The sequence below is a fragment of the Lupinus angustifolius genome, unplaced genomic scaffold (assembly GCF_001865875.1).
Source record: "Lupinus angustifolius cultivar Tanjil unplaced genomic scaffold, LupAngTanjil_v1.0 Scaffold_161_3, whole genome shotgun sequence".
NCBI lineage: Eukaryota > Viridiplantae > Streptophyta > Magnoliopsida > Fabales > Fabaceae > Lupinus > Lupinus angustifolius.
The window spans coordinates 496-12,312 of NW_017726208.1; the positions used below are offsets into that span (position 1 = coordinate 496).

Below are 11,817 nucleotides of genomic sequence, written 5' to 3' on the forward strand. Positions count from 1 at the left end.
TAAATATATTTTGTAATATATTTACAATTCATATCAAATTTGTGTAATGCAATGATTTACAATTCATATCAAATATATTTACAATTCATATATTTACAATTTTACAATTTATATAAAAAAATCCATACATATATTTACAATTTGTGTAATGCAATGATTAATTCATTAATACAATAAATACAAGTTTAAAAAAATACAATCCATAAATATATTCCTAATCATATTAAATTTCAAATTTCAAATTTAATACATACCAAATTTCGGTTTACAATTTTCAAAAAAAAAAATACAAACGATTAATACATCAATAAATAGAAATTCAGAAGAAAAAAAATTGAATATCAATATATTCAATGAAAGTCGTGGATGGTGTCCACGACTTTGGTGCAGATTACTAGGGTTTAATGAAAGTCGTGGACCACATCCACGACTTTGGTTCAGATTTATTGAAACTCGTGGATACGGTCCACGAGTTATGTGCAAGACTTAAAGGGAAGTCGTGGATATCAGGCACGACTTCAATGGAAGTCGTGGGTGCCAGACACGACTTTGGCCTAGGCTAGGGAGACCCATGCGTGCCTAGGGCACAAGTACCATTAACAGGTACAAACTTGTGGACCGTATCCACGAGTTTGGTGAAGTCATGGACCCCATCCACAACTTCCAACCCTATAAATTAAACCCTCCTAAACCTTCATTCTCACACCAATCCTTCCGAAAATCTACTTTCTAAAATCCTAGTTTCTCCCATTTCCCGATAATTAGCATCCAAAATGGAACATATTGGTCCAGGTCCTATTAACCCCTCCCTTCTCAACCTTCAAAAGGACCATGTCTCCACCAACATTTGGAATGGTCGAGAAGTTACTTTTCGAGCAAGATACAACTTCCGGCAACAATTACCATCTGCACCGGTGTTAGAAGTTATTCGTAACACAACATTTGGGTATATTCTCGATATCTGTACAATCGAAATCAACAACCACCTAATTACGACATTAGTTGAGAGATGGAGGCCGGAGACTCACACCTTCCATCTACCTGTTGGCGAGTGCACAGTAACTATTGAATATGTCGCATACCAACTTGGTTTGCCAATAAATGGAGCTCATGTTACTAGCATTACAAGTGGTAATTGGGAAATGATTTGTCACAACTTGTTGGGTGCAATCCCAACTGACAAACAAATTATGGGCCAAAGGATCCAAATGAGTTGGCTCGACTCCGCTTTTGTTGTTCTCCCACAAGATGTTGATGATGTTGTGATTGAGCAACAAGCAAGAGCCTTTATATTACGCATGATTGGAGTCTTCCTCATGCTAGATACATCAGGATCACGAGTCCACCTGATGTATCTCCCATTGTTGGAGGACTTGTCACAGACATACCAATATAGTTGGGGTTCAGTTGTATTGGCGTGTCTACATCGTGGAATATGTCGTGCGGCGATCATTAGTCACCAAATTGAAATCGAAGGATGCTTGCATCTACTACAGTCATGGGCATATGACCGCATCCCAATGCTTGCTCCAAGAGTACACAACAATGACTCATAAACATTCCCTGTAGTCCAAAGGTAAATTTTTTCCACAATTTTATTACTAAATTTCTTCAAATTACAATACTTTATGTTTGAAACTATTCATATAATAATAACTACCAATAACATTACATTTTAGGTGGGCGCAACATCTAATCACCAAATCACCACCAACATCCCTGGCCATGCAACGAACATAATACGATCAATGTTGGATCGATTGCGCATTGATCAGGTGATTTTTGTAAATTTTGATTATTATTATTATATTTATTATTATTTGTAATTATTCTTATATTCATTAATTACTAACTTTGTTTATATATTAGTTTGTGTGGACCCCATATAGGAACATTACCTATGTGGGCCCCATACCTGATGTAGCCAGAGCACGTGTACCACTCATCTGCTTTGCACTTGTTGAGTGGCATGCTGCTGATCGGGTGATGAGGCAGTTTGGTCTACAACAACCCATCCCAGAAGATCCAATTAATCTGGAGAAACAACACAAGATGGATCTACGTGGGAAGAATGACTACAACTAGCCTCAAAAGCATGACTAGTGGATTCAGGTTTGGAATAACCGGGAAAACTATGTCGTAAATGGTTTTCCCGGTAACCAGCCTTTGTACCAGTACTCGCAGTATATGCAATGGTACTTATAAAGGACAAGGAAATACATATCTCCAGATGGAGCATATTCAGCCAGATCGGTAATAACAAAAACATTTGTAATTATATTTTATTTTATTTTGTGCTGACATATTCTAACATTTTAATTTTTTCTATTTTTTCCGGTACAATTCCTACAAATGTGTTTCCAAATCCGTTGCAGTCATTGAATGACGTCTATCAAAACTGCAATGAGATGATGGAAACATTTGCTCAACTAATTCCAACCGCCTTCTCCTTAACTACTTCTCAAGCTCCTCCTCCACAACAGTTTCAAATGCCTTTTGCACCTGACTATCAACAACATTATGAGAGTCAAACTCAGACGGATACTTTTCCGCAGATATACACTCAAACTCCTGCTACTCAGCAACAACAACAACATCCCTTTGGGTTTGACATTTATGGAGCAATGGATGACTACTCATTTTCTCACTTAGCATCGTCTTCGCAATTTCAAGGAATGCCATCAATGTTTGGCACTCCTTCAAATACTCCATTCTTGGCATTCAACTCTCAACAATATTATCAACCGACAATGCCTTCACAATCAAACGAAGACGATGAGGATGATGACGGTAGTGAAGACGAAGATGAGGAGCAGCCACAACTAGGTGGAAGACAAAATCAATCGCAACAACAACAACTAAGAGTCCAACCACCTCGAAGGAGAAAGGCACCTGGATGTGGAACATCATCTCATAGACGTCCTTAGGATTTTTTTTTCCGGTAATGTAATGCTTTTGAAATTCATACTACAATTTATGAAATTTTCTTCTTATTCCAATTCCAATTTTCTTATTAAATTAATTTAAAATTACTAATTATTTCAAATTTGTTATTAAATTAATTTAAAATTACTAAAATTATCATATTCAATTAACTTATTCAATTACCAATTACGATATTATTTTTAAAAATAATAACAACTAATAATGTTTCGTAAATGGGTGTTTATTTAAATAACCCATGCAATCTCGTGCACCAGGTACACGAGATTGGAACTCCGGTACCCTATCCACGATTTCACTGAGGAGAGAGAAAATCTCATGGAAATCGTGGATGGTATCCACGACTTTCCAGTGAAATCGTGGCTCTGGTCCACAAGTTTGCCAAACTCGTGGATGACATCCACGACTTTCATAAAAATACACCAATTCCGTAATTAATCAGAAACATACCCAAAACATGGGATAGTGTAGTCAAACTGCACTTCCCACGTAATTTTTCCGACAAATAGCACATTGCATACAAATTGTTTAAGTTGCTTAGCAATGCCTAGCCACTTATTAGAAGATGTGTTGGGATCATGAGAGGGCTGCCAACTAAAATGACTTGTGGTTGGTGACTAAGAACTCCCTCATGAGAGGATGTCGCAAGTCTTGTATCTAAGGTATATAAATTCTATTATGATAAAACAACAGTCCTTGTGACAAAATGAAATTTATCTTTCTAAGATGCATCAGACTCATGTTTGTGTATAAACTATTTTCCTCCATGTATAGTATAAAATTTGCGAAGTGTGTTCAAGATATTTAGAATAGGGGAAGGGAAGGGAAGGTATAGAAGATGATCCATTCATCATTGTGACATCTGTAAAGTGCGCTATCAACTCAAATAGAGGTATAATCCTATATTTAATATCATATTGAAAATTAATGAGTTTAATCGTCCACCGATGTTGTTCTAGTGCATGAATGCCTTTTGTCATAAGGTATTTTAAATTCTATTGGTCTGTGTATATAGTGAAAAGTCTCTGAATAAAGCACTCATGTCATTTTTATAGATTTTGTCGCGATGATAATCACTAAACATTAGCAGCAACATTTGCCTTATGTGTGGTCATCTTCTTGTTGGAAAAAAAACCAGCGTGTGACCTTCTTGGGACAGAAGAAGCACTAGTATCAACATCAAATTGTTTTGGGAAGTTAGGCAATGTAGAATCGAGGTGGTTGTCTTAGATTGTTTTAGTTTTGCAAAGGCCTCTTGTGTCTATATAGACCATGTAAAATGTTTACATTTGAATAATTTGATGAAATAATAGCCCGAGTAACTAACCGAAGTGACAATAAAGATAAACTTGGACAATTTTACATAAAAATGATTACAAACTAATGGGTTTAGGATTATTTGTTAATGAACTTGATGGTCAGCCAAAGAAAAACTATAAATGAGAATATCATCTAAGAAAAATAGAACAAAACACCTTAATTATAGGTTATAAGAACGTTCATAACTTCTTAAAAAGTGTTTGGTTAGTGAGCCCAAACGACATAACTATGAATTCATATTGTTCGTATGAGGTGTAAATAAGGCTTAGACTAGTGTCGCTGTGTAGTGGGAAGGGTTTTGTAATAGTGTTTGGAAAGGAAGAACAATTTCTGGATGAGTACTTTGGGACCGACAGAGGTGAAAGGAAGATGATAAATTACATAGATTTAGTGGTTAAAGGTAAAAAAATTGACACTTGCTAGTTTATCACTGATGGTATGCAATGCATTGACCATGACTTCATGTTTTGTATCTTGCTACTCTTTGTTCTCTTGCATTTTGTCTACAAAAATCTATAGAATTGTTTCATCTATTTCCTTGTTAGAGCTTTTAGGAGACATATTTTAAGAATGAAAACACTAAATGATAGAAACCACCAAAAAAAAATATACGTGTATTTTAGAAAAAAATAACCAAAACAACTACTAATAACTTCAGGAAAATAATAAGAAATTTCTAAAAATTAATTTCTCCATTCCCCATCTATTGCTACATTAGTGGCTCAATACTAACAGAGTAAAATTAGGGATAACATTATTGGGTTGGGGCTAGACAACCCATGGGGGAGGGACATATAAACATCTTCTTTTAAATAGCCATATAAAAATACATTATTATCATCAAGTTGTTCTATAATCTAATTTTAAGAAGAAGCAATAGCTAAGAGACAATGGTCTAGGTCTTCAGTTTGTGTAAACCCCTTTATAACAAGCCTAGTTTTGTGACTCTCTATGCTACCATCATATCTAAACTTAAGTCTATACACCCATTTGAAATCTGAGTTTCTTGCCATGGAGCAAAGAGACAATGGTCCAAGAATTGTTGCTTTCTAAGGCTTGTAGTTCATTTTTCATAGCTTGGATCCATTTTTTAGATTGGATAGCCTCTGTAAAAGTCTTTGGTTCTGGATGAGTGGTGAATGAAAGGGTGTAGAGTGGATATGAAGGAGATAATGCCTTATATGATAAGACAAAGTGTAAAGGATGATAAATTTTAGCTTGGGCAGACAAAAATGAGTGTGTCATGAGACTACAATGAAAGTCTTTAAGATATGTAACATGGGTATGTTGTCTTTGGGATCTTCTTAGAATGGGTTCGTTTTGAATTGCAGGATGAGAATTTTGTGGAGCTGGTTGAAGATTGGGATTGGAATTGGAATTGTGTGTGAAGTTATGGTTCGGGGTGGAATTGTTCTCAAGAATGGAAGAATGAATGTCATAAAGGGAAAAAGGCAAATCTGACTGAGAAGATGAGAGATTCTGTAGGAATTTAGAGGGTAATGTGGAGTTTTGGAGAGGACTATGGGAAATATATGCCCATAGAATTGAGCCTTCCTACTATCAAAGGTCTCCTTTGAATGTAAGTCAAGGAGAATATAACCTTTTGTTCCAGGTTTATAGCCAAGAAAAATGTACTTCATGGCGAGAACTAGAGGTGTTCAAATCCAGACCGGTCCACCAATAAAACTGATTTAAAATAGACCGAAACCACAAAAACCAAATGCATTTGGATCGTGTTGTACTTATTTTTTAAAGACCGATTGATTCGGTCCGGATTTTGGTTTCACCTCTTGGATCCAGACCGATCCAGACCGGACCAAAATATTATATAAAATTTAAGTGTGTAATACTTTTAAGTGTCTTCCAATCTTAATCTTAAGTCTTAACTACAAAATTTACCTATATTTAATGTACTATATTCTATAACACACACTTATATGTATTGCTATGTTTTAAATTATATTGATTATATTTGATACACTTTTTTAGAACTTAAATCAATCCCACAAACAAATAAAGAGGATTCAAGTGTTATTTTGACTAGGTGTTTTATTATCAATTTCATTATTGTGAAAGTATTATTGTTATTAATCATCAGTGGAACATCGTAACTGTTAAAATTACATTACCGATCCTGATATTATTGTTATTAATATCTTGTTGTTTTGTTGTCATGTTATTATTGATATCTTGTTGTTACTATTTTTTACTTTTATTATTATTGTCTTATTGTTTTTTACTATTTTATGATGTTGTTTACTTATACTATTGTTACACACATTTTAATGTTGTTTCAATGTTGAACACTATTTATATTGATGTTTTATGCTTAATATTTAGTCATTTTTATGAGTTTTGAATATAAGTACAATTTTAATATTTTATAAAATAAACCAATCCAAACCGAACCAAAACCGCATATTATATTTGGATCGGATTGGATCGGACATCTTAATATAAACAGACCATACCGATCCAAACGGCATGTTAATTATATGTTTGGATCGGATCATTTTTTGCCTAAAAATCGATCCAAATGGACCGCGAACACCCCTAGCTAGATGGTCTAATTTTGTTCTGTTTTGAACAAGTGTACTGTCATAATAGAGACAACCAAATACTTTCGGGTTTATAAGAGAGGGTGCAATTCCAAATAAGAGCTTTGAGGAAGATTTATATCCTAAGACTGGTGTGGATAGTCTATTAATCAAATAGACAGAATGTTTGACAATATAAGTCCAAAAATTAGTGGGTAGATGAGATTGAAATAAAAGAGAACATTCAACATGTGTCTATATTTTCTTTCAATAACAAAATTTTGTTGAAATGTTTCAACACATGTAGTCTAGTGTATTATTCCAAAATCAGCGTAGAATTGGGGTGTCAAAAACTCTATCTCATTAAATTAGACGGAGACAGGTTTCACAAAATTATTAACAAGATCTCTAGTATTGGCCTTAATTAACCTAAGAAAAAGCCAAGTATGCCTTGTAAAGTCATAAACAATAGTTAAAAAATATTGCAACCATTGATGGAAGGATAGTTATGAGGGCCACAAATGGGTTAGTAGTGCTAGAGGTACTGTTAGGAAACAAATTTTTAGATTGCATGGTAAAATGATTTAATGTCCTTATCAAAATGTCATAGGTCAAAAGGAAAAACAATGTAAGAATTCACATTATGAAAGTATGACTATTTGTCTTTGGTGGGTTGGTGAGAATATATAAATGATCGTAAATTTCAAAAAGTCTAATCATCTTCAAGATAATTGTATCCTGAATAGTACATTAATTATTGTCAAAGAAAATAGTACAATGTAAAGAGGGGGTGAGTTTATGAATTAAAATAAGATTGTATTTAAAACAAGTATATATAGCACATTTGTGAGTGATAAATTGTTTGAAATAACAGTTACTGAGAGAGCGCCGAATGGTTTTCCTTAGTTTCGCTCTATAGGGGAATGAGAGAAAAAACCTTAGCATAAGAGTGTTTTGCTTATGGTGAGGATGGTGCCTAATGTGAGGAGAGATGTCTTATATCCTTATGTGGATGATTAGGATAGTGTTTTATCCCTTTGGATAACACTATCCTCATCCACCCTTATCCCCTCAACCCTACACCCTAAAATCTGTTGCTCTACAAATGGGGACCATAACCCATAAAAGTAACCCCGTAGTGGTTACTACTTTAGTTGCAATAATTCTGATTCAGTCCCTTCATCAAATCAGAAATTGCCTGAAGGTATCTACACTTATCATTATTTCATGACACATATGCCCTTAGCCACCAAATTAATTACTTAAGATCATTTTATATTTTGGCTAATTACATAATGGCCATAACACAATTATAGAATTATATTTGTGACCCATAAATTGTCAGAAATTCCAACAATAGAAAGCCAAGATGCATGAAAAGGGAAAGACAAACATGATCAGGTACTTTTGCAAAAAAATTAACATCAACATGACACAATTTTTTTTAAGGCATGGGACAATATTTTTAATGACAAAGGTAGATGCTATAGATTTATTTAGGGCTGTAAGAAATAGAGTACAACATTATTTGAAAACAATTTATTTATTGATAAGCATACTCATGCAGAAAAGCTTGAGTGCTCACATCTTTGTCTACACGTGTTTGAGACTATTGTTAAAATAGTTATTTTTTTTGTTAAGTGAAAATTTTATTAAAAAGAACAAAAATTACAAATAGGAAAAAATAAATATACAATTCTCGAAAATGAGATGATAAAAATATTACATGGTTCAAAAGAGATCCACTAAAATCCAATCTAACAAAACAACAATAATAATAGCACTCCAAGTATAAAATTGAATTAGAGATCTACTAAAACCAAAATATAATTGCACCTTTATATTTACCTTTAATCCAAAATGATGATTTTTGTTTACCTTTGTGTTAACTTATGTGAAGGGTATGGAGTTAAACTAAGGCGATTTGCAAATTCGTTAATTAATTGTAATGATATCATTCATCATATCATACTTAGTGACTTAAATCTATGAAAACAATCAACACGTATTTATACATGTTAATCTCTGAGGCAAGTGTACATTAGAAAAATAAGATAATTAGTTCTCCAATCCATAATTTTCCACTACAATTTACTCTTTTAAATTCATTATTGTCATGTTAGGATAAAGTATTAACCCCTACAAGAATTTAAAGTGAGATTAACTATTGTCTAGTAAAAACACACCATTTGTGCAAGAGTGGGCCAATCATAAGATCGCTAAAACAATGGCTTTAGATCTCAAATATGGTCCGTTCGTAAATAATAGACTTCAAACTATTTGTATTAATAATGTTATTGTTTTAAGACTAGTTGACTACATATTTTTCTTATAACATAATAATTATAAGACTATTTAAGTAGGGTAAATAGATTTTTTGTAATCTAAGACTTTATTATCTCATGAATCCTATTTTTTCCTATAAAAAATACAATGGAGAAACTTTAATAATTATTGATGAATTGATTGTAATTAAAATTGGTGATTCGCTTTGTCTAAATGCATGACATCTTCAAAAGGGCGGTTTACTGTATTATACTATAGTGAAATTTGAGAATAGTATATATATATGTAGCCCCATCTTTATAAGGGAATAGGTTATTTCTATGACATTAAGTATTTGGATGTGTCTTAATGTAATAATAAAGTTGTTTGTCTTATAATTTACAAGTAAAAAATTCTATGAATAAATTCTTCAGTTACAAGGATATGATAGTATGTACTTATCATCCTCAAAACCTATTAAATAGAAATCCCATACATTAGGCTATCAAATTTATTAAATAAAACTAATTAAAATAATTTAATTAATAAATTTTGACACAAAAAGGAGAATATAAAATTCTAAGTAATAAACAAATTTTAAATTTCTTTTTGTATTATGTACATATACCGAAGGTTCATCCTATTAGGAAGTAAGTACAGCTGGCTCACCTCATTCTTTTAATTAGTTTTGAAATGATACATTAATATTATATCAGAATGAAATAATAACTTATTTTATGTTGTTATTGACTAAAATATATCACTTCGTCATCGATCAAATGTAAGTCTTTCGCCTCATATAATATATTTTTATAAATGAGACATGTTGGAAGTAATTCTCACATCTCCTCCCTCATTTTACTAGGCACTATTCAAATAGTTATTGGATTATTTCCTTTATTGCTTATTGATTTTGAAATATCCCATTAATACATCGACCAAAACCTTCCCAATTTATCTCTCTCTTCAAAATTGACTTTATTTTACCATGTTCACAAGAGGGAGGTCGATCAATTATGTTCCATCAACTTGTGAATCTCTTGTAGTAGCCACAAGTTTCAATGAATGTTATACTCACTTTTAGAAATCTCCATTTTCCAAGTGAATCCATCATAACAAGTCCTTTAGACTTCAGATGTTGTTATTATTGAGTTGAGAACCCAACTCAAAGGGTAGTACTATCTAAGGGGCAACTCCAATGCCCTTATCATGAGGCTCAATTAAAAGCCGAACATGTGGGATATGAGCTTAAAGATTGTCTTAGGGTGACTTCGGGTCATCTAATTTGGGATTTTGCTTAAACTTGAAGAACAAGATAGCACCATGATACTCCCTACACTCGAGTTGTTAGATAATGAACTCTCATATAAATAGGGTGCAGCAGACACATGATTTGGGAGGACTCTAGTAATGGTTTTGATGAAGAGTTAGATGATGTATATGCCTTGTCTCGTCTTATGAAGACTCTTTCTGCATCTAGTATAGGTAAAACATACTCATTTCCGTTAGACCTAATTAACTCATGGAAATTATACAAGCCATGACACTAAAACACTAGAAAACCTTCATGTCATTGACACACAAAGTAAATACATCATTACGTATGGAGATCACTTGTCTTCAATTGTATCCCATTTTATGTCACAAGTCAATCATATATTAACACGTGGATAAAATAAAAATTTAAAAGCAAAAGGTAATAAGATGAAGCAATCTTATTGTTTTAAGACATGAAATGAAATATTATTTGAGACATGTGATATGTTTGGACTTGTGATCTCCATCTCCCTCTCTGCAACACTTGGCAACCAAAATTCTTCTAAAACTGCAAATGGATATCTTAAAAAGAATTAAAAAGGGATTTTAAAAAAGAATTAAAAAGGAAAAATACACAACTGTATGAAACCTTTTATCGTAAAAATAACAATACCCTGTGTGAAATGAAAGCAAAACAATTATCTCGCCATATTTTTATACTATCCACTCATTCACTGATTAACTAAAACATAATCTAATAAATTGTACAAAATAAGAATAAAATGTATAAAAGCAATTATCTCACCACCTCTATCCACCTAACTTAAAAGCCAAGTTCACATATCATTTTCCTTTCCAGAAAATAGCCGGTCCGATGATCGTTCTCCCACGTCATCTTTATTAAACTCAGTAACCTTCTTTGATATGTTGGAACCCGCTCTACTCATCCAACGAAACATTCTCCGATCCGACTGGTCCAACCGCTCGAGATTGTTCCTCCCACAGCCACTGCCAACACTTCGTGTCCTATAACCCCTCCTCTCACTACTCTCGGGTGTGAAAGCTACGCCTAAACTCTTCGTGCGGCTAAGCGTTGACGTCACCAATTGATTCCTCACCTCCTCCGGCAACCTCAACGTGAACCTCTCCAAATTCTCACCGCGTTGAACCAGCGAGTGAGAGCGTGGAAGCAAATTCGTGAATCTAAACCCAGTTGACCTTGATCTACGTGGACGGTTCTGATTAACCGAATTGTTATTACTCAACTTCGGAGACTCCTTCATCACTGTACCTTGTCTTCCACTGAATTCATCAACGTGGACCGGGTCCGGTTCCGGGTCGGTTTGATCCGGAAGTTGAATCGTCATAAAGGGAACAACTTCGCTTGGTGTGATCTCCCCAGAGTGACTCTGGTATGGTAGAGTGACAAATCATATTCCTTACCATGTCCTTAAGAGTCCGGTTTCGTCTTTCAGACACACCATTCATGCTAGGC

At 33.7% G+C, this 11,817-nt stretch overlaps 2 protein-coding genes across 2 annotated transcripts; one reads left to right on the top strand and one right to left on the bottom strand.

The window, feature by feature from the left end:
* Window positions 1–773: 773 nt before the first annotated feature.
* Window positions 774–2,085, top strand: LOC109340336 (serine/threonine-protein phosphatase 7 long form homolog). The gene is made up of 3 exons (XM_019578005.1): window positions 774–1,535; window positions 1,680–1,775; window positions 1,870–2,085. The coding sequence occupies exons 1-3, from the start codon at window positions 774–776 to the stop codon at window positions 2,083–2,085; spliced, it is 1,074 nt and encodes a 357-aa protein (XP_019433550.1).
* Window positions 2,086–10,985: 8,900 nt separating this feature from the next.
* Window positions 10,986–11,705, bottom strand: LOC109340337 (RING-H2 finger protein ATL11-like). Its single transcript, XM_019578006.1, has one exon. It carries the CDS (start codon window positions 11,687–11,689, stop codon window positions 11,159–11,161), a length of 531 nt encoding a protein of 176 aa, XP_019433551.1. The 5' UTR covers window positions 11,690–11,705; the 3' UTR covers window positions 10,986–11,158.
* Between the last annotated feature and the right edge of the window lie 112 nt (window positions 11,706–11,817).

Bases quoted from the DNA above. Each gene is read 5' to 3' on its own strand.
- LOC109340336 (XM_019578005.1), top strand. From the start codon at position 774: ATGGAACATATTGGTCCAGGTCCTATTAACCCCTCCCTTCTCAACCTT. The intron at 1,536-1,679 runs GTACACAACAAT...ATTACATTTTAG, and splicing joins TCCCAATGCTTGCTCCAAGA to GTGGGCGCAACATCTAATCA. The intron at 1,776-1,869 runs GTGATTTTTGTA...TTTATATATTAG, and splicing joins ATCGATTGCGCATTGATCAG to TTTGTGTGGACCCCATATAG.
- LOC109340337 (XM_019578006.1), bottom strand. From the start codon at position 11,689: ATGACGATTCAACTTCCGGATCAAACCGACCCGGAACCGGACCCGGTC.